This window comes from Gracilinanus agilis, chromosome 4 (genome assembly GCF_016433145.1).
Source record: "Gracilinanus agilis isolate LMUSP501 chromosome 4, AgileGrace, whole genome shotgun sequence".
NCBI lineage: Eukaryota > Metazoa > Chordata > Mammalia > Didelphimorphia > Didelphidae > Gracilinanus > Gracilinanus agilis.
In genome coordinates this window covers 118,081,798-118,105,220 of record NC_058133.1, presented here as the reverse complement: position 1 = coordinate 118,105,220, position 23,423 = coordinate 118,081,798, and the positions used below count along the sequence as shown (strand labels likewise).

The 23,423-nt window shown below is 37.0% G+C and overlaps 2 protein-coding genes across 5 annotated transcripts in view; one reads left to right on the top strand and one right to left on the bottom strand.

The window, feature by feature from the left end:
- Positions 1–4,402, bottom strand: part of DTL (denticleless E3 ubiquitin protein ligase homolog) — a 48,713-nt gene extending 44,311 nt beyond the window's left edge. The window contains exon 1 of the mRNA XM_044674393.1: positions 4,336–4,402. Coding sequence (XP_044530328.1) covers positions 4,336–4,387 — 52 coding nt within the window. The 5' untranslated portion in view covers positions 4,388–4,402. The remainder of the gene's footprint in view (positions 1–4,335) is intronic.
- A 460-nt stretch (positions 4,403–4,862) lies between these two features.
- Positions 4,863–23,423, top strand: part of INTS7 (integrator complex subunit 7) — a 90,578-nt gene continuing 72,017 nt past the window's right edge. For 3 of the 4 annotated variants that reach the window (XM_044676704.1, XM_044676705.1, XM_044676703.1), the window contains exons 1-3: positions 4,863–4,956; positions 10,120–10,249; positions 16,100–16,246. In XM_044676704.1, coding sequence (XP_044532639.1) covers positions 4,863–4,956; positions 10,120–10,249; positions 16,100–16,246 — 371 coding nt within the window. The remainder of the gene's footprint in view (positions 4,957–10,119; positions 10,250–16,099; positions 16,247–23,423) is intronic. The other variant, XM_044676706.1, reaches the window with a different exon arrangement.

Here is a 23,423-nt window from a genome sequence, read left to right as displayed (position 1 = left end):
CAATCCTTTAGGGTCCAGCTTCCATTTTCCTCTAAAGAATATGAGAGAAAAGTACAGGACTTATAGAGGACCTGGGTTCAAATCTTGGACATATTTATTTTCTTAGTGTCTTTATGCTACTTATTTAAGCACTTTGGTCCTCATATATAAAATTATTTTAGATGATCTCTGTGGGCTTTTTTACATGCTATAAAATCTATGATCTTAGGAAATCTTTTCCAACTGCTTTTATCTCTTCTACTTTTTTCTATGAATTCCTTATATATTTTAATAGACTGACCAACAATATACCATTTTATTATTCACATTATTATTATTATTATACTAATTGCCCAGGCAGTAGTTTTACTTCCTAACTGAACTCCTTGGGAGCATACTCGTCAACAAACATTTTTTGATCACATATTATCTTAGGGATATCAAGAGATATGCCATTATCTTACACTTACACATAAAGATATGAAGAAATATTTATGTCAGATTTGGCTTTAACAAATATTCCTTAGCATAAGATCAATGACAAATGAATAGTACAGGGTATTAAGTACTACAAGCATTAGAGAAACTGGTAAACATTTCATACAGGAAGATAAAACTTTAATTGATTTTTGAAAGAAAGTCTGGATCTAAGACTTGACTTTTTTTGGATCTATGATGTTCCACCATTAATGTGGCATATATTCCTCCTCCTTCCCTTTCTCCATCCCTTGCCTTATTATGGGTGATTTATTTTCTTTCTTTAAAAAAACACACAAAAAAAAACCTGCCTTCTGTCTTAGGATAGATACTAATTATCAGTGGTAAAAGCTAGACAATGGGGGTTAAGTGACTTGCCCAGGGTCACACAGGTAGGAAGTACCTGAGTACAAATCTGAACCCAGGACTTCCACCTCCAGGCTTGACATTCTGTCTGAGCCATCTAGCTATTCCATTGGGTGATATATTTTCGAATAAATCATATGTGGAGGATATACTCAATCTACTATATCTTACTTATCTTTCTTAGACAAAAAGGAAAAAGGGGAAACATTCCAGGAGTGTTAACAAGAGTAAAAAGGCAGTGAGGCAGGAAAGTTAACAACATGAAAAGAATATGTAGGGTTGATTATACTCCTTGGAGAAGTACTTCGGATAAAATATTAGAAGTGTGTGTCCTTCCTTGCAAAGGTGGAACACTACCTACAGCTAACCTTTTTAAATACATTGGTTAGTTTTGCTGGGCTGTTTTTTTCCATCATTTTTTGCTTATTTAAGGGACAGCTCTCCAGAAAGGAGAATACATTGGGAAAAGTAGATGACATTAAAAACAAGATATCAATAAAAAATCTCTTTACTATTTTAAACAGATGTGTCTGAGGGAATGATTGTAGAGGACTTTAAATACCAGCTAAAGAATTAATTGTATAGTCAATGAAAGTCCTATATGTTTTATGAGTAGAAGGGTGGCATGTAAGGAAGTGTTTAGGGGGAAAAAGAAAGGGGGTTAATCTGCTAAGGAGGTAAGAAGAACTAAAGCCAGATAGATCACTATTGCAATGGTTCTGATATGAGATAAAGTAGCCTTGGATCTGAATGGTGGCAACTTGAAAGGAAAGAAAGAAGCAATGTAAGACATATTAAAAAACAGGAATGAGTAATAGAATTTGCAACCTTACTGAATAAATGAAAAAAAGTTTTTTAAATACTTATTTTGTTCCAAGCACTATGCTATCTTGAGGATAACAAATACAAAGCAGAACAGACTACCCCAAAAGAGTTTACATCCTAATGCATTATGAATAGTGGAAGAAGAGAATAAAGGAAAGGGAAAAAACTCAGATTAGACAATAGGTTTAAGAAAAAGATGAGTTTAATTTTAGACATGTCAAATTATAAATGATAACTAGATACATAGTACATGTATGGAGATCCAAGAATCCATTTCTTAAATGGAAATTCCCTGATACACAAATCTTATTTATGTAAAAAAATGGTCAATCTATACTATTTTAGGAACATATTTTCCCTGAAAGAATTATAAGGCAAATTATTTCCCTCTTAATACTTGTTGAGCTGCTTTATCATAGCTGTAGTGAAAGAAAAAAGAAAAGCATTTGTCCAATGATATTGACAGTTCTTTCTGATAGAAAAACTCATGATATGCATGGTTATTGGGTTCCCTAGCCAGAATAATATCATCTGCTATTATTTCATCTCCATTGTGGATTAAACAGGCTTTTAAAAACTAGAAACCTAACCACAATTTATAATATCATTCTATGGGGAAATGTGTAAACTCTACCAATTTGCAAAGAATTTTTGGAAAATAATTTTCAAGTTGCCTGTACTTCTTTGTGTATTCACCAAAACCAGGTACCTGCAGTACTTTTAACTGTTAAGTATTGCACATTCTGGACTAATGTGCCTTAAAATTTTCTACTCTGGGGGGCAGCTAGGTGGTTTAGTGGACTGAGAGTAAAGCCCAGATATGGGATGTCCTGGGTCCAAATCTGGCCTCAGACACTTCCTAGCTATGTGACCCTGGGCAAGTCACTTGACCTCCACTGCCTAGCCCTTTCCACTCTTCTGCCTTGGAATCAATATGTATTGATTCCAAGACAGAAGGTAACAGTTTAAAAAGGGGAAAATTCTATTTTGTTGTTTCTAGGGGATGTATTTGTTTCCCCTTTAATAATGTCTGCCCAAAATAGACACTGTTGATATGAATATTAAAGATGTCTAATTTTAAAGAGATCTCTCAATTCAACAAACATTTATTAATATAGATGTTCCAAAAATGCCCTTTTTGTACACTAAGACTTTTAAGGACACCTTATACTTGCAAGACACTGTACTGGAAATATAAAGTAAAAAATGAGAGGTGAGGATAGCTAGATGGCTCAGTGGATTGGGAGCCTGGAAGTAGTAGGTTCAAATCTGGCCTCAGACACTTCCTGGCTGTGTGACCCTGGGCAAGTTACTTAACCTCATTGCCTAGAACTTAAAGTAAGGGTTTAAAAAAAAGGCCGGTGGGGGGAGGTGTTTCAGTATAATGGAGTGGTATGTCCTGTACATACCACATAAATATGATATATATGTGATAAGAATAAAGGTGAGATCTTGGTAGTGTTCTAGAAAAATGTACGTAAGGGGGAGGGGAGTAGAGAATCAGCAAAAGCAAAGGGAAGAGCTATTTAACAGGGGACAGATAAAGACAATTAACTTCTATGCCTGGGAGTTAAAAGGAGCGGGAGGAATTTTGCCGGGAAGATAAAGATTAAGGTTTCATTTAGCTTAGGCAAGAGAGTTCAGGTTTGCAGGGCAGGAAGAAAACTAAAATGACTACCAATCAATCAAGAAGATTTTAAACACTTATTTGTGTCGGCCAGAGAGTTGGCTAAGTTCTAGGGATATGAAGAAAAGGCAAAAACTCTGTGCCTGCCCTCAAGTAAACAAGCATTTTACTAAACTCCTACTATGTACCTACATTGTACTAAGTTTTGGGATACAAAGAAAGGTTCTATATTCTTTGTTCTCCAGAAACTCCCATCTAATGGGGATCAAGCAAACAACCTTGTACCAAACTAGATACAGACAGGTTACACTGGAGTTCATCTTAAAGGGAAGGCACTACATTAAGGGAGATCGAGAAAAGGCTTCTTCCAGAAGACAGAATTTACGACCTTCAAGGGATTCATATTCTAATAGGGTTAATAACATGCACACACACAAAAAAGCTTCAAACAAGATACACCCCAAGTTATAAGGGAGATGTAATCTTCGAGGGTAGACACGAGGCTGAGGCGGGGGTGGGCTGCTAGGACAGGCTCCCGGTAAGTGGACTATAAGCTGATTCTTCGAAGGAAACCATTATTATTAAAGGAGGAATAAAATTTATCTAGCGCTTTAAGTATCGCAAAGTACTTTACTTCCCCACCCACCCACCCACCAAATCGAAACAATATTGAAACAATAGAGACAAATCGTTAATTAGACTAGGCGTAGGAAAAGATCTCAAGTGATCACCGAGTACATCACTCCCCCTCCCCTACTTAAAGAAAAGCTTCAGAGTTGCAGGCGCCACCTCCTTCCCTCACCCCAGAGAGAGCCATTTACCCCTATTTTTGAAGCCCACTCCAAGCTGCCACACTTTCTCAAGTTCTCCGAAGAGCCTAAGGCGCCCAACCACCTTTGTCACGACCTATTCTCTCCGTCTCTAGTGGCGCTCTTGGCGCAAGCCCAGGGTGTGGAGCGGGAGGGGGTGGGGGGAACCAGACAGGATGCTCAGGTCGAGGTGGGGGAGCGAAGTAGCCCGAGAGACTGTAACTGCAAGCGGCCGTTAGAACCGTTACTTACCATTCCCAACCGCGCCCAGGCGGGGTTGGCGGAGGAGCGAGTGGAACAGCATCTGGGCCGGCGGGAAACGGACAGCAGACGGAATAGTCCTAGAAGCAGCCCAAACAGTAGAACCCCGGAGCCCTCTCCCCTCTCCCCTGCCCATTTATACAGGCTACCTCCCGCCACTGCCGGGCCGGGCCAACAAACTCCGCGCCAAACTGACGTAACGCCCTCTGATTGGCTCCCACTGTTCCATCGCCGCGACGCAAGCCACTCCTGCCTCGAGATTCCCCACCTCTTTCTCACTAGCTCCCCTCCCCCAGTCGCGAAAACCTCTGGGCGAGTGACTATTGGCTCCGCTTGCGCCTGCGCCGGGGAAAGAAGCGGAGCTGAACGGCGGAGCACTTAAGTCGCATGCGCGATGTTAGCTGGCAGAGAACCGGTTAGGGGCTAAGAAAACACGCGAGAACAAATTGGAGGGAGATGTTTGCGCTGCGGCGGAGTTTCCAATCCTGAATAGGCTGGTCTGGTTACTTTAAAGCGCTATGGCATCGAACTCGACCAAGTCTTTCTTGGCAGACGCCGGCTACGGCGAACAGGAGCTAGATGCAAACTCAGCCCTCATGGAACTGGATAAAGGTATCTTGGGAGCAGCTCATCCGTGTCAAAATGAGAGGGGGTGGGGAATGGCGCCACCAGCTGGTCGAGGCCTTCAGACCTCCGTGTTAGCGCATGCGCAGCAGCCATGGGGGGGGTGGCATAGTCTTTTGCTTGGAGGCTGGCACTGATTGTATCGCGATTTCTTCGAGACGCAAGAGGAACTCCTTTGGGATGAACTTCTTTTAAAAACCTGCTCCCTTGGGCCAGGTGCTAGAGTGTTTAATAGTAGCTGGAGTAAGGATGAGAGGCTGTAGAAAACCTGTGAAATGGCAAGGGTTTGGATCTCTAGATTCTCTCACCAGCCATGCACCTGCTGTTTAAGAGCTTTATTTCCCCCGAAGTCAAACTAGTTTATAAAAATTTTATGATGATTTATGAGTTCGCGTGTTTTAAACTGTCTGCTTCCGAAGCGCTCAACCTTACATTTAGCATACTACCTCAAATTTATGGACCTTATGGACTTGGGTTTGTTGAATACGTATTCAGTCCTGCAGAGGATATGTATGCATGGAGCTTTTGTTCTTGCTTTTAACTCACTATGAGAGCAAAGTAGAACAAATGGTTTGTATTTCTGCCAGTCTAAAGTTTCTCAGCCATTTCTTTTCCCACGCTTGCAAAGTTTCTGTGGCTCCCAGTTGCCTTTAGAAAAAAGCAAAACTTCTTTGTATTTATTTGGTACTTAAAGTTCTCCGCAATCTGACTCCAGCCTCTCTAGGACAAGTCAAACAGCCAGGCAGGCACTGTGCTGAGCGATAGGGATAGAAAGGAAAGCCCAAGGGAAAAACTGAGACCAATTCTCTGGGCTCAACTACCTCACAAGTCTAATGGGGGGTGAGCGCGGGGGAGGGGCGGGATTGTTTAATGACTTAGTCGGGTTTTCTTTTCTTTTCTAGCTCTTTTCTCAGATTTGGAATATGAAGTAAACAGGTTAAGTGACTTGCCCAGGGTCACAAAGCTATTAAGTCTGAGATAGGATTTGAACTTAGATCTCTTTAGATCCTGGGCAGTCTATTCACTGTGCCATCTAGGTGCTTGGGAGGGAAGTAGGAAGGGACCAAAAGCAGGGGATTGTCTTATCCCTATTTTACAGATGAAATTGAAACTTTAAGATAAATAACTAGTCAGTTCTATGTAGCTTGACATATCTTCCCAAAAAGCACTGGGATAAGCAAAATGGAATAATAAAACCACTGAGCAAATGGGATTAGGGACCAGGTGATCAAAAATTATCAGTTGCATAATTATTAAAAGAAACCTATTAAAAACAGCTTTTTAAAAAAAAACAGTTTTATACATGTAAAATGGTTAAGAAAAACGTAATTACCATAATGAATAGTGACAGCTATCTTAGGCTGGGTGCAGGTCAGGGAAGAAGTCAAAAAGGGAGCATCAGACCAGCCCTCCTCTTCCATAGCTCTTGTACTAGAAAATATACAGTAAATATGGCACTTTAACAAAGACCTAAAGTTTGTGGGTTGTTGGGAGGATTGCAGCTTGTGAAATGGAGCATTTTTCTGCATTTCCCCTGTTTATCCTAGGGAAAAAAAATCACTCATATGCATACTCAAAATTGTTGTTCTGCTCAAAATGTTCCCTAATGTAGCAATCACATTGAAACAAGTTCACATTTTTGAAGCAAACATTATAGCAGAACTGTTTGCATTTTGGTTGTTTAATAAGTTTGGTTATTTGTATTAGTTTTTAAATTTCTGTCTTTTATTTGTTCTGTCCCCTCTGGACTCAAGTTTTCCAAAGGCCCTACTGGGCCACCAGACCATCCCTTCAAGGTTTTGCTCTATACCTTTCTGCCTTTTTACTCCTAAATAGAAAAAAATGTAGCTGGGAGGAAACAATTACAAGATGCCTGAATAGTGATAATTAAAACACGGCTAACCCTTTATCGCTTCAGAAGAGTACCAAATACGCCAAATAAAATAAAATAAACACTAAAGAGAGGAATAAAGACATCTTCAGAGGGAAAAATCTCAGAAAAATGAAAATAAAAATTTAAAAATGGGTAGCAAAAAAAAAAATGCCAAACAGTGCCAATAAGATTTCCAGATACAAAAATGGACTTACAGTAAAACTTTCAAAGTACTTAAGAAATACTACATGCTAAATGAAAGGAAACTTAAAAAAAATTTCATTGAATCAATGAACAGAAAAAATATAAACATGATACTTGACTGCTCCAAGAGTCAATAGTTTTTAAACAAATGCATGCATGCCAGTACAATACTTTGTATATATTTTATATTACTTTTCTATATGTTTTCATCTCTATTTGAAGAATATTAATTTTGTGGTAATAATTGGCTGTTGTCAAGAACTAGAGGTCTGTGTTATTGTGAGTTTTCTCCCAGTTTCAATCTTGTACTGTTATTACCTAAAATGCATTTTTTATTCTTTGTTAGATAATCTGTATGCTCATATATTCTAAGTGTTAAATTGAAGGAGACCTTATATACCAGAGACGAAGGAAATGAAGCTGATTTATAGATTTTTCAACTTTTAACAATGTTTTTAAGCCCTTACCTTCTCTCATAGAATGGATATCCATTCTAGGCAGATGGAGCTTTTAGTAATTTGTCCAGACATGTAGCTAAGAAGTGTCTGAGGTAAAATTTGAACCCAGGCTCTCCTGTCTCCAAATCTGGCTTTCTATCCACCAACCTTTTTTAAAAGCAGAATATTTTAAAGGTACCATGTGACCTTGAATAAATCATTAACTTATTAATAAATCCTTGAATAATTTGAATATGGCATTGATTTATTACCTATATATCAAGAATTGACAAGATCATGCTTCCCTATTTTCATGGTTATGTAATCTGGGCAAGTTTTTCCAATAGGATAATATAGGATACTGTCATAAATAGTTTGGAATTTCTGTTTCTTTATGACAGCTTAAAGTTGGTTTATATTTCATTTAAATCTGGGATAGTACTTAGGAGACTGTAATATAATGAATGGATAGATCTCTGAACTTGTAGTCTGAAAAACTCAGTGTGATCTATGATAAATCACTTAACCTTTCTCAGCCTGTTTCCTTATTTGTAAAATCTGTCTCACACTATTGTAAGGATAAAATGAGATAATATATGTAAAGTGCTGCATAAATGTTAGCAGTTATTACTGAAGGATATCAAGGTTTGAGAAGTTGAACTTACATGTATCCCTTATATACCTGAATTCAGCATCTTTCAACTAATAAGCATTCAACAGCATTTTGCTATAGTGCTGGGAATGTGAAAGATGAAAGTGAAGCAGTTACTGCCTTCAAGGAGCCTATGGAAACAGAAACAGAGAGCAAAATTGGAAGTAATAGACTGGGTGGGAGGGATCCTAATTGGGCTGGGGTGGTAAGGACATAGTAAAGATACTATGGTAGGAGTGGTGCTGGTGCTCAACTTTTAAGGAAACTTAGGATTCTGAGAGATGGAGTTGAGGACAGAAAGTATAGTAGGAATGGGGAAGACCTGTAAAAAAATGACTGCAGGAATTTGTCTTCCCCATGCTTTTCCTACCCTGTACCTTGCCTTTCCATTTGAAGCCCCACCAAATAGCTCTGTTAGGACTTTACCTTTCACTACTAATTGGTCAAGGGCAGTGGTAAAGGCAAGATAAAAATAGGGAACCTAGATATACAGATGGGACTTGTTTTCTTTGCCTTTTGCCCTCCTAACCAGTCTTTTCATTGCCATTCCAACTTGATTTGGTTGTTAGAAGGAGTGGGCAGGTCCCCAACTGGCTACTACTGTAAGACCCCTTATGCCATCTTTCCTCCTACCTTTCCCCATCCCAGCTTTCTTAAGTTTTGTCTACAGCATCCTTGGAGCAAGAAAGGGAGATCCATTTTCACTTATATTTTCCACTGTCTGGCCTTCACCTTTCTCAGAACTTGGTCTTGGTTTTCACCAAAACTTTTTATCCTGCCTCTAACTCATCCATTTTCAGATCATCAACTTAAAGGTGAAAGCAACCCTAGACAATATATTACCTGCTCCTTCTGTTACATATATGGAAACTTATTTCCAGAAAGGTTATGTTTTCTCAAAGTTATATAAGTATTATGTATCAGAGTGGGCCTCCTCTTCCCCATTTACCCTTCTTCATTTCTCCAAATTTTATCTGGGAATGGAGTGGGGAAGATAAATACCTGAAGTATATTCTTTTTATGATGTTTTGAGGAAATTTTTCAGATTAATTATGGGGTAGGGAGGTAATTATAAACCTAATAAATATTGGTATCAACATTTATAATGCTATTTTTATGGGAAAATAAGTTCTAAGCACAAAAATTACTAACACTGTATACTTGCTGTAAATTGGATGGTAATACCTATGTACTCTAAGTGTGTTTTGTAGTTTTAGCTATTAGAAAATAAAGAGACAGCTGATAAGATTTCTCATAGCTTTGTTATTACAAAGCAAGTCATTTCCCCTCTCCCTCTCTTAATTTCCTCTTCTATAAAATGGAAACAGTAAATCTTTAAAAGATCCTATAAATATGAAGTTTGGTACATGGGTAATGAAAGTAATTGGTCAAAGCAACAGGAAGTTATTCTTTATCCAAGATTCTGAGTACCTTTAAGAGATAAGCACGTGAATTAGATTGATGAAAATACAAAAAAAAACAATTTCTTAGAATCTTAATTCTTTGCTTCTATTTTTATTTTACTGTCTTATCGGTTGAGTAATATTATCTAGGATACCTCCAAGTAGTTCTCATTGACAGATTTTTCAGGAAAACTTTAGAATTTTTTTCCATTGATTTAAAATTCATGGTATTTAAGAGTACAAATTATTAGCAGATTGCTATAGCTAATACTATCTTACTGTGCATTTAATAATGTACAAACCCTTTATGGCCCTAAAAAAAAAAGTACATTTTTTAAACCCTTACCTTCTGTTTTAGAATCAATACTTAGTACTATTGATTCTAAAACAGAAGAGTGGTAAGGGTTAGGCAATGGGGGTTAAGTGACTTGCCCATACTGAGAAGTATCTGAGGCCAGATTTGAACCTAGGACCTCCTATCTTTGAGCCTGGCTCTCAATCCATTGAGCCACCCAGCTGACCCTCTCAAAAGTACTTTTAATATTGCAAAGTTTATACCTATCATATTGTTGTTTTTAATAGGACTGAGATCTGGCAAACTTGGAGAACAGTGTGAAGCAGTTGTACGATTTCCTAGACTCTTTCAAAAGTATCCATTCCCTATTCTCATCAACTCAGCATTCCTCAAGCTGGCAGATGTGTTCAGAGTTGGGTAAGTCTAATATGCCCTTTCAAAAGTTTCAGTGTTCAAAAGTCATTTATTTTGGTTTAGGACAATGGCCTCTTTTTCTCTGTCTTAGATTCTCTTCTCTTGATCTCTTCTCTTTTACCTGATTTATCATTTTGTTTGTTTTTCTCTAATTTACTCTCATAGGATCAATTATCATTTTCTTGCAGATGATTCCCAAATTTACATAGTCAGCCTTTTTACTTTCTCCAAAGCAGGATGAAAAGCAGGATTTGGTTCAATTCTGTCTCAGTTGCTAGACAATTCTGTCTCAGTTCCAGGACAAATCATTTAACCTTTCTTAGATTAATTTTCCTTTTCAAGAAAATGGGGATAATCATAGCTTATCTTTATGTCATTATGATAATGAAATAATAAATATAAAGCACTTTCAAAACCTTAAAGTGGTCTGTAAATGTCAATAATTTTTAAATTCCATTTCCTTCCTCTAAGTCATTGTATGGACCAATGATGGTGAACCTTTTAGAGACCATGTACATGCCAGCTCCCCCACCAAATGCCAGGTGTGCCCCACTGTGCCCTCCTCCCATCAGGCTACTGGGCAGAGGGTGGGTAAAGTGAGGAATGTCCTCAGCAATTGGGGGGGGGGGAGGGGCACAGCCTGAGCTCTCCTCTCCCCTCCAGCTTTGCTGCCTATGAGCTATCCACCTTACCCCGCTGTTCTTCCAGTGGGCTTCTGGGCAAAGGGGCAGGGGATGTGAAAAAATGTCATCAGGCTCAGTAGTGAGGGGGAGGGGAGCAGCTCTGCCCAAGTCCCTCTACCTTTCTAGTAACTAACTCTGTGGAGGGGCAGAGGAGGGCACAGCACAGATGCCCACAGAGAACCCTCTGCATGCCATCTTTGGCACATGTGGTTTGCCATCACTAGTATATGCCATCACTGGTACATATTATTTTTCATGCTTGGAATGATCTCCACCCACTCCCCTACCTCTTGAAAGCTCTAGCTTCTATTGAAATTCAGTTCAAATGTCATCTCCTACACAAATTTTTTCTTGATTTTCCAAGTTATTAGAGTTCTTTACCATCTTCACTGTTTAATTTTGTGTTTTCTTAGCTGTGTGCGTGTTGTCTCTTCCAGAAGTATATACGGTTTTTCAAGGCAAGGATAGTTTACTTTGGGTTTTGATTCCAAGCACCTTCTGCATACTCTGTGCTAAATGAATGCTTCCTACATGTATTTAAACCAGCCTCCTTCTGCCCCCATACTAGATAGTTTTACTTTATTCTATTAATTTTTTTTAAAGGGTACACACCCCCAAATTTTTGAAGCTGTAGAGTGAAATAAGCAGAACACTATACCCCATAACTGCAATGTTGGGGAACAATCAAATGTGATAGACTTTATTACTTTAAGAAGTCAAATTAATATAAAAAGATAACTTTAGAAATATTATAGGTTTTATAAATTTATTAGTAGCCATTAGACAATGAAGCCACATGCCATGCTAGCTAAGTCAGTTTAAAAGACACGAGCTGTTACCTCCTCTCCCCATGGTGGATAAGATGCCAAGAGAGCAGCAATACAATGACCCAGAACAATTCTGAGGAACTTAGAAAGAAAATACTGTTCACTTCCAGAGAAAGAACCATTGGAGTAGAAATGAAGAGGAAAACATATGATTTAGCACTTGTTTCTGTGGGTATGTTTTAGGGAGTTTGGGTATTAATAGGATTGATTATTCATTTATAAAAATAAATAATATGGAAATATGTTTCACATGATAAATTTTAATAAACATTAAAAAAATGAAGTACACAGCTATTAATACTTTGTCAAGATCCCCATCAGAGTTTTCCTTTTTTTTAAACCCTTAACTTTCGCTCATAAGCAGAAGATTGGTAAGGGTGGGCAATGGGGGTCAATTGACTTGCCCAGGGTCACACAGCTGGGAAGTGTCTGAGGCCAGATTTGGACCTAGGACCTCCCGTCTCTAGGCCTGACTCTCAATCCACTGAGCTACCCAGCTGCCCCTAGAGTTTTCCTTTTGAATAAAATATAAACTTAAATAGGTCACATAAACTTAAAATTAATATACATACCTAAAGTTAATGTCTGTCTATTAAAAAAACAATAAAAGCACGTACTTAAAGCAACTCTAAAGCGTCAAAGAAATCAGTTACTTCTCAGATTAAAAAAAAAAAGACCAAAATAATTATAATCATTCACAGAACTTGAGTCTGAAAGGAATTTAGTCCAACCCATAGCCAAACCTGAGAAATAGTCATTTAATTGCTGCTTAAAGCTGTTCCGTTAGGAGGAACCCTCTACTTGCCAAAGCAAACCATTCTATGTTTAGACAGCCCTAATTATTAAAAAGTTTTTCCTGATGTTGGGTCTAAATTTACCTCTTTGCAGTGTCTACCCATTGTTCATAATTGTCCCATCTTAGGCAAAAGTCTAAATTCCTTTTCTAGGTGGGTTGTCTAGTAGATAGAGCTCGGGACCTGGAATCAGGAAAACCTGCATCCAGATCTGGCCTTAGACACTTGCTAGTTGCATGGCTCTGGATAAGTCACGTAATTGTCTGCCTTGGTTTCCTCATCTGCAAAATGAGGTTAATAATATATTGTACCTACTTTCAAGGTTGTTGTAAGGAGCTAATGAGATGGTATTCATAAAGTGCTTTGCAAACCTTAAAACACTATGTAAATATGTATGCTAACTGATATATAAAATTTTTCTTTTTTATTGTTATATTTGAGGGTAACTATGCAGCATAGTAGATGAAGTGCTAATCGTAAAGCCAGGAAGATCCATCTTTGAGTTCAAATGGAGTCTCAGATCCTAGTTGTGTGACCCCAGACAAGTCAATTAACCCTGTTTTCCACATCTGTTTGCTTATCTGCAAAAAAGAGCTGGAGAAAAAAATGGCAAATCACTCTTAAGAAAACCCCAAATGGAGTTACAAAAAGTCAGATATGACTGAACAATACAAATATTTTTTTGAATGCAACTATCATATACTATATATCATACAACCACAACTATTGCTTCCTATTCCAGGCTTTGTTTCTCTTTAATACATCCTAATATCACATTAATTTTTCTGATTGCCAATCCTACTTTTCACTCATTAATATTGCCGTTTTAATTCACCTACCCCACCCCCCCCAAATCCCTGTATCTTGGGGCTGTTTTTTGTCTTTTTATCCTTAGTACGAAATAAATGTTTGTTAAAGACTTGTTGAAATTGATTAAAATTGAGTCTTTTTTTGACAAAGTGCTATCTAGCTATTGCTTCCCCATCTTGTGCTTGTGAAGATGATTTTTTAAAGTATTTTATTTTCTCAATTTTAAAAAATTCCCCAAGTGTAAGACTTTACATTTACTGCTATTAAATTTTCTATTAGATTTAGTCCAGTGCTCTAGCCTTTTGGGATCCCAAATATGTATGTCTAGTGTGTTAGCTATTTCTCCCAGTTCTTTGTTATTTTTAGATTTGATGAACATGCCATCTTTTCCTTTATCTAAGACATTAGTAAAAATACTAAACAGCATAGGGTCAAGCACAGTCCTTGGGGCATTCCACAGAATACATCCAGCCAAATTGGCTTCTAACAACTCAGTTCATAGGTTTTTATAGTTCTGGTGGTGAAAGAAATGCCAAAGACCATTTGGTCCAATCCTCTCATTAACTATGTCCTGTGAATTTAGCCATTCAGTCAGTTCTGTTTCCATCTAAATGTGTCATTGTTTAGTTCATATTTCTCCATCTTTTCTCTAAGAATAGTAGAAGACTATTTTTTCAAGACTTAACTCAGGTAATATCTCTTCCTCGAAGTCTTCTCAGACTTCTTTGTAAGCATTCTTTCCCTCCTCTCCAGTTTTCTAAATCAATTTATTTGATCTCATCCTTTTCCTCTTTACTGCCTATCTTGTACTATACCTTTTCTGTATACTTTTTTTGCATAGCCTTGTAAAATATTAGTTCTCTGAGCGCAGTTTGTTTTTTGTCTTTGTATTCCCGGCAAAGCTCCTTATGCATAGTAGTAGTTGCTTGCATAATGTTTGTTGAAAATGTTAAATGCCTCTCCATGAAATTTATCCTAGACTCTTGTTAAAAAGATTAGAAGCTGGGGCAGGTAGGTGGATAGAGAGCCAGGCCTAGAGACAGGAGAACCTGGATTCAAATCCGGCCCTAGATTCTTCCCAGCTTGTTGACCCTGAGCAAGTCACTTAACCCCCATTGCCTAGCTCAGGGGTCGGCAACCTTTTTGGCCATGAGAGCCATAAATGCCACATTTTTTTTAAATGTAATTTCGTGAGAGCCGTGCAGTGCTCACAGTGCGCACTCCTGTAACAGCACCTGAAAAAAATTGACTTTATGGCTCCTGCAGAAAGAGCCATACGTTGCCGACCCCTGGTCTAGCTCTTACTGCTCTTCTGTCTTAGAACCAGTATGCAGAATTGATTCTGAGACAGAAATTGAGTTTATTTTAAAAATAAAGAGCCTAAAGCCATAGTTTTTAATTAACTTGACCAAAATTACATTAGTTAGTGCTAATTGATATCAGAAGTGAGACCAGAATCCAAGACTTATGATTCCTAACTGAATGCTTTTTATCACTATCACTGTTCCGCTTTTGTATCTTAAAATAGGCACATGTTCCATATATATTCATTATAAAAGGGTTGGGTTTTTTTGGTTTGTTTTTTTACCTTACCTTCTGTCTTAGAATGGATACAATGTTTTTGGTTCCAAAGCTGAAGAACAGTAAGGGCTAGGCAGTTGGAGTTAAGTAAGTTGCCCAGAGTTACAGAGTTTGGAAGTATTTGAGCCATATTTGAACTCAGGAACCCTCAGTCTCCAGACCTAGCTATATCCAGTGTGCCACCTACCTGCCTCTGAGAGTTGTTAATGTACTATAAAAATGAACACAAAGTACATACACTTTCTGTCCTCCTGCTTTTTAAACTTTAGCTATTTAAACAACTAGTATGTTAACTTTTAATATACATGAATTAGATCCTCTTATACCACACTTTACCTTGATGGTGGGAAAAAATGTGTCAGAAAAATGACACGAAGTAATGTGTCGCTTTTCTGATTGTTTACATGTATATGTATGTGTAAATGTTGAGGAGGGGTGTTAAATTTTGGGAGGCACACTCTTTCATCAATCACTGCCCTTGTGGGCCCATGGGTTAGAAGATTGAAAATAAATTTTTTGGAAGAATATAACTCACTCCATCTTGTTTGATATCAGCTATTTTGCTGTATGTGACCTTTCATTAACTGCAGCCCCGCTGCAGCAACTGGTGTCCTTCTGTGTCTCTTTTCCTCCTCTTATCAGTACAAAAAAACTTAGTTGCTAAAGGTGGAGAATTCTAGAGTCCTAGGAATGTCCTCTTCCCTTGTCTGGCCTGATGGACTGTTAAATAACCCCCTTTCTCCATCTACTGCAACAAATGATATACATTTTTCTTTAACAAGTATTCTGTTTTTCTTTGTGTGGCCACCCCCAATTTTGATGAAAAGCTATTGTTATGTTTTCTTTGTTTCAAATAATGGAGAAATATTGCTTACTGAATTGTGAATGACACATTCTTCATCAACTGCTTGTGGAGAATGTCACCCTCTGAGTACATAAATCTCCGAATTTGGTCTGGCTTGTCTTTAGCTAACAGAATTGATTTTTAAAAAATTCATGTCACAAAAGAAATAAGTAAGCCACTATTAATACTTCCTACTCATTTTCCTTTAATAATGAGTCAAAACAATAGCTTAACTATAGAAAATTCAAGATTATGTATTGATCCTTATTATTACTATTTTAAATACAGAATTTTTCATTTTTTCCCCGTTTTAGAAACAACTTTCTCAGACTGTGTGTACTTAAAGTTACTCAACAAAGTGAAAAGCATTTGGAGAAGATTCTGAATGTGGATGAGTTCGTGAAGAGGATCTTTTCTGTGATTCATAGCAATGATCCTGTGGCAAGGGCTATTACGCTCAGGTATGATAGTTTCACTTTACATTTAATGTTACTCACAAGACAAGACTTATCATCAGTTTACTTAAAATAAGGAGGATCAAATATTATTTCTATGTGGGTTTTAGGGATTTGCATTTGTTTGATTAAAGCGCAAATAATGACAAAGAGAAAATAATCTATTGCTCTTGATAAGCTACAATTTGTATCCTATGATATAATTTTTATTTAAATAGTAATATAACTTGTATAGTGGGGTTTTTTTAATATACATGTTCTGGTTAGATGAATCGATTTATTATTGTTTTGTTATTAAATGCCAGGAAATAATACATAAATTGTACTCTGGAGGCCCAATCTTTTTCTTTAAAGCTGCATGTTTCTTTAAGTTTATAACCACTCTCTCAGGTTGCTTTGTAGATTTGACCTTTGCTTCATTAAAATGACACTTGATATCTATATTCCAACATTGACTTACAACGCACTTCTTTTAATCACAAAGTTAATTTGTTGCTTTAAAAGTAAAACTTAATTGGTATGTTTTCAGCTTGTAGACAATGTAATAATCTAATGCCAATATAGAAAGGCAAAAAAATCATACTGCCATTTTAAGCTTTAACACATGTGGAAACTATAACCCATAAAATCATAGGTGCTTAAAAATTGGAAGGGACATTAGAAAGAAACCTACCTTTCCTTTGGGAACAGAAAGGTATTCTACAAAAATGATATTGATCATCCAGCTTCTACTCACTCCATTTGAATGGTTCTATGACATAGAAAAATCTAGTATACACTGACTACATCTGTCTTTCTTTGACTTTCACTCCTTAGATTAAACCTAACCCTCTTCTACCTGATAGGCCTTCATATACCTTAATGTGATTCCAATAGACTCTTCCATCTTCTCTTTGCATCAGTCAGCCCCAATTCATCTCAGCCATTCCTGTGTGACAGATTTTCCAGACTCCTCACCATTTCAGTAGCACCCCTTCCCCCTCCCCCAACACTCATCTGGTGTTTTTTGATCCATTGCTCCAGAGATGTACTTACTTCTGTAGGACACTGATGATGTTTTACAGATAATCCCCATGGGACTATGTGGATAGGATACTGGAATTAATCCAGAAGATCCAAATTGAAATCTTTCTTCTGATTCCCTGGCTATGTGACTGGGAAGTCACTTCTCTTAACTGCATACATCTCTCTGGGACCCATCTACTGAGTCATAGGTGGATTGCGATCTGAGCTGTGAGATTTGCACTCTGGGAGTTCCTTATTTATGTATTTGACTTATACAAACCCTATTAGATTGCAATGAGTACTATTCCTACTTAGATTATTTCACATCATGATGGGGGAAGGATATGATAGCCCTAAAAAGGATGATTTATTTATAGAAGAATACATATGCCACAAAGAAAAGGTATTTAAAATTTTTAATGGATTTGGGGAGGGACTGGAGATTGTTATGTTGAAAAGAGTACTGCACAGTATTTTAAATGTCTCAACAATTCTAATTATTGTAATATACTTTTTTAAAATTCTGATTAAAATTTAACTTGTGTTACTTTAGTGCAGTGGTTCCCAAACTTTTTTGGCCTACCACCCCCTTTCCAGAAAAAATATTACTTAGTGCCCCCTGGAAATTATTTTTTTTTTATTTTAATAGCAATTAATAGGAAAGATATATGTATTAATGTTTCTACCTTTTTCGTAAAATATAGTAAAGAAAGGTGTAAATTAGAAACATTGAACTTTGAAATTATGAAACTATTTATTGAACTCAGAATAGAATATAATATAAAAAAAGTTAAAACATTCAAAATCGTCTTAATGAGAAGGATCCACCTGTGATCATCACTACTCCCCTGGATCGCTACAGCACCCACCAGGGGGCAGTGGCGCTCACTTTGGGAGTCACTGCTTTAGTGGGTGACTTGTACTCATGACTTTTGAAGTCAGATAACAATTCAGTCTACATTTGAAAAAATTATTTATGCTAAAAGGAAAGAACTAGGCTTCTGGGATATTTTTTAGTTAAATTTTTTTATTCTAAATGTAACAGATGCCAAATAAAATGGATAGTAGAAAAGAAAAAGAGTATTGTACACAAAACTGTGGCTTTCTCTCATATAGCTTTTCATTTAAACTACATAAAATAAATTCAGTATGCATCTGCAAATTTCAGATCTTAGGTCATTCCAAAGATAAGAGGAATAATTTTATATAATGCACTATAGGTTCTTTGTTGAGGCAGGACTGAAGTTTACTTTTTAAAAAATAGGTCATAGAAACAATTTTTTTCAAATGGTTCTGAGAACCTTTTTTAATAATCTCTGTTCCCTGCCTTTGAGAGGGATGTTATTTCCACATTTTTGTCTAGTTGATTTTTTTTCATTGATTTACTGATTGATATGATTGGAATGACTTACACTTCTAATGAAGAAAAGCAGGAATTGGCTAGAGCGATTGTGGATGCATAGAGGACTCATTATCTAACTTTAAAATCCAAATATATATATCTATATATTTGGATTTTGAATATTTATATATATGTATATATACATGTATATATGTATATATATTTGGATACACACACACACACACACACACACACACACGCAAAGATGGAAGCAAAGGCAAGAACAGGGAATATGCAAAAACATAGCACTTCCCTCTCTGAATATTGTTGAGAGCACTAAAGGTCAGGATGAGCAGTCAGGCAGAGTAAATACAGACAACTAAGGTTCTTTAGCTATATTAGGGAAAAAGAAAAGGGTTGTCATACATATCCCATTCTTTCCTTTTCTCCCCCTCCATACTCTACTGATTTCATCAACTCTCATAGATTTAACTCTCACATCTTCCTGAGCTACATTCTTGAATCTCCAATACCTGCTGAACAGACCTCTATGTCCCATAGACATCTCAACTCAATAGATCCAAACTGAATTCATTCTCTTACCCCCAAATCCACTCTTCCTAACTTTTCCTTTTTAATCAAGGATACCACCATTATGTGCTTTACATAATGCTTTTTTTATCCATTCATTCTTCAGGCACCCAACTTCAAAAGCAAGAAATCATTGACTTTTTATTTTCTTACACTTCCCTTTCTCCATACCAGAGCAGCTGCTATTCTTTATGCAGTCAGTCTCCACATATCTCATACATCAATTCCCTTTCCCCCCTTGTCACAGCCACTTTGGTGTGTGCCTTCATCACCTTTCACCTGGAGTTTTTCAGTAGCCTTATAATTTGTCTTCCTGTATCTCATACTCTTCCCCGCTCCAACCTTTCCCTTATCCAGATGCCAAATTGATAATCCTATAGCACCAGTCATATCACTTCCCTGCTAATGAAGTCAGATCCAACAAGCATTTGTTAAGCACTTGTCCTGTGCCAGGCTTTATGCAAAATATTGAGGAATACAATTTTAAACAGAAGGAAATACAGTCCTTTCCCTCAAGGTACTTACAAGGATAAAGTAGCCCACAGCAGGAGCTAGTTTCCAAAGTGAAAAGATTTCTTTGGCATGGTAGCCAAAATTCAACAAAGTGAGGAGTCTGCAGTGCAGGCTGCAGAGAAATAAAGACATTATTGGCCTAGACCTCTTCCTTAAAGTAGAGGTTCTAGGAGGAACTAGGCAATCAGAGGGAAAGGCTATATATAGGGCTAGAAAATACTTTCAATATAAGAAGTAGTCCAGAAGTGGAATGAACTTCATTTGATCCTCTGGGTTAAAGAGACAAAAATCCTATGAAAAGTCAAGAAGACAGCCTGGAGATGAATGAAATTGTAGTAATAAATAAGCTTCTATGTCTCCCTATTATAGATATTTTTAACCTAGAATTTGTGATATGGATGGGGGGGTGGGGAGGATCATCTCTATTTGCAGTGATCTCTAAATGACAGTATTTTCTTCATTTACAAATTTAAAAAAATTCTGGGACAGGATTCATAGGTTTCACCAGATTTTCAAAGGGGGTCCATGACAAAAAAAAAAGTTAAGAATTCCTACCCTGTTTCTTGTAGAATAAAATAATCCTCTCTGGCATTTAAAACTCTTTTAATCTGGCTCTAGTCTGTTTTAGGTTGGTTATACATACACTTTACACTTTAGCCAAAATGAGGCCTACTATTACTTTGTACATGACATTCCATTTTCTGTCTTTGTTCATTTCTTCACGCCTGGTATGTTCTCTTTCCTCATTTATACCTTTGGGATGGCAAAATGGCCTTTTAAGGCTCAGCAAAAATACTCCTTCAAGAGGCCTTTTCTAATTCACCGAGGTTGTTGGTGCCATTCCCACTTTCACTTCTCCCACTACTTTGTTCTGTTAAAATTGTTGTATCTTGTTCTGGTCCCTATGGCTGCTACCGCCCCTACCCCTCTTTTTGTCAGTTTAGTAAGTAAAAGAGAAGAGACTTTCCCGAGATCCTTGTTATTGCAAGGATATTGGGTAATCTTATAACAGGCACTTACAAGTATTTCTGCTAATAGTGGCCAAAAAGATAAACTTTTGTTTTCTGTCCTTGAAAAAACAATCGAAGTTTGTCCAGATAAAATTAAAAACTTTTTTTGGTCTCGACCTGTTATTTAATTAGCATGGGGATCTCTCGGTGAGGAAATTTCTTAATACATCTTACTGCCTTATGTTTGTATTATTGATAAAGGAGTACTGGGAGTATAAGTGACTTACTGATAGTCACATAGCTAATAAGTATCAGAGGTGTGACCTTAAGCTATGCCTTCATAACTCCAAGGCCAGTTCTCTTTCCACTAGATGGCGCCTCATATACACCTCTTAGCTACAACTGTAATATATTTACTGCATAAAATACTAACAAAATGGATAGCAGTTCCCCTGAGAATGTTTATGATATTAAACAAATACTTTGAAGGAATTTGTAGAATTTTCAAAGCAGTATATAATTACATTTTGGTGGATTGAATAATGCTGTGACTAGTCGATCACTTGATTATAACTATGAGTTTCTAGTCACTGAACTGTTTGGAGCACTAAAGATTTTATTGTAGAATGTGGTATATATTAGAGATTCAGTTCTCTTCACATACTAAATTTTAAAATCATACTACATTTTGTGAAGATTAAAATTTATATACAATAACTGTTATAATTTATAAAGTTTATTAATAATAAAGAAAATTTTAAAAAATAGCTAATTCAGCCTGGTCACGAAAAGGGGGAAGGAGGAAGAGTTTCAGAACTTATAAGCAAACAACATAAGCATGCAAGTAAACGAAAAGAAAAAGAATGCTAGGTAATACAGAAAGGAATTCTGAGGAACATAGTTCTAAAAGTACAAAATTCCTAATTAATACGTTACCACCACCCCACCCCTCACCCCGATCCTTTGGGAGACCACTCTCCCCAATGGATCATGGAAACATAATCAACTTTTAAATTGCAATAATTTGTGGACAAGAGGAAAATAAAAGAGAAAAAGAACAAAACCAGTGATTGCTACATTGACAAAAAGCCAATTTGGGGACAGTCCCCTTTGGCATAAAAGTATACATTCAAAACAAATGCATTCAACCCTCCAAAGTTCAAATTAGCACATCCAAAGTTCACTCTGGATCTTCTGGTGCCGCGTGTGGTCTCTACAGGCATCTTCATGGTGCTTTCTCCAAACAGTTCACTTTCTGGATTCTGGGAGGTAGTCTCTTCTAAATTAGTCTCAAATTCAAATGAAAGTTCACAACAATAACATAGTCCCCTCTGAGGAGAATAATAACAAACATAGGAATCACTCAGGGATGCATGGTTGACTTATGAGGTATATGAATCAGTTGGCAAAAGAAATCAAAAACATCAAAACAATCCAAATAAAAGAAAAAACAACTTGTGGATGAAACATAAAATATCAGTTTTATGTTTAAAAAATCTAAGTAAAGGAAAAAACAAACCTATAACAGGTCCTTAAATCAGGCCCCAATTAAAGTGATTTATGTAATTATGCACTTATCCAATCAGTAGCTAGGACTACAGAAAGTTTGCCACACTGTGAAAGACAGAAAAGGGACTAGATTATGGGAACTAGGAAGGCAGCCATAGTGGGTGCTTGATGTGGCCCAGAGAAGTCCTGCCTCTGACATATGTCAAAACAGCTGCAACCTCGAACCCCAAACAAGTTCAAATTCTCTTGTCTTGGCTCAAAATTACATCATCCCACTGGGATTTGGTCTCTTTGATCTTTGTGCTCTCTAGGCACTATGCAAATTAGCTTTGTGTTCTTTGGCACTGTGCAGTGGCTCTTTTTTGTTCCCTTCTCCTGGAATCAGACAGAATCATTAAGCAAAGTCCCATAATTTTTAAACAATCAATGTCATTACTTCTATAGCCTAAAGCTTTTTGGGTATGCAGTTACAGTCAGGACTTATGGACATTTTAAAACTTACCCTAGTGTAAACTCAAAAAACTTTTTAATACTGGTAACATGTGCTTCAAATATCAAAAAAAAGAGAGAAAGAGAAAAATAAAACTTAAATATTATATTGCAAATACAAGGGAAAAATCATAAAAAATGTTTTAAGAATAAAAAATATATAGCTACAGTCAGTGACATACTGTGTCAACCAAGGAGAGGTAGAATACAAAGGTTTCTCACCCCAAAATGAGATCCATTTCCTTTTTAACTTGGTCATGATCCACAGTGTGAGTGCAAATGATTTTCACAGTAATATAGTAGATAATGCACATTCAAAGAAAGTACCAAAATTCACAATAGCCCTGTTAATGACAAAACAAACAAACCCACCATCATGTAGGATTCACATGAGTTGCTATGTGAGATTTAAAAAACCTGTGAACTGGTGGATACTTGTCATAATTTTTTATAGATGTAACAATTCTTTCAACCATGGCAAAGATATTTTTAACAAAGTCTATTACTGCCATTGTTTCAAAATTTGGCAGAACTGTACTCTGTGGTGGCAAAAAATTGGAAAATGAGGGGATGCCCTTCAATTGGGGAATGGCTGAACAAATTGTGGTTTCTGTTGGTGATGGAATACTATTGTGCTCAAAGGAACAATGAACTGGAAGAATTCCATGTGAACTGGAATGACCTCCAGGAATTGATGCAGAGTGAAAGGAGGAGAACCAGGAGAACCTTATACACAAAGGCTGATACACTGTGGTACAATCCAATGTAAGGGACTTCTCTACTA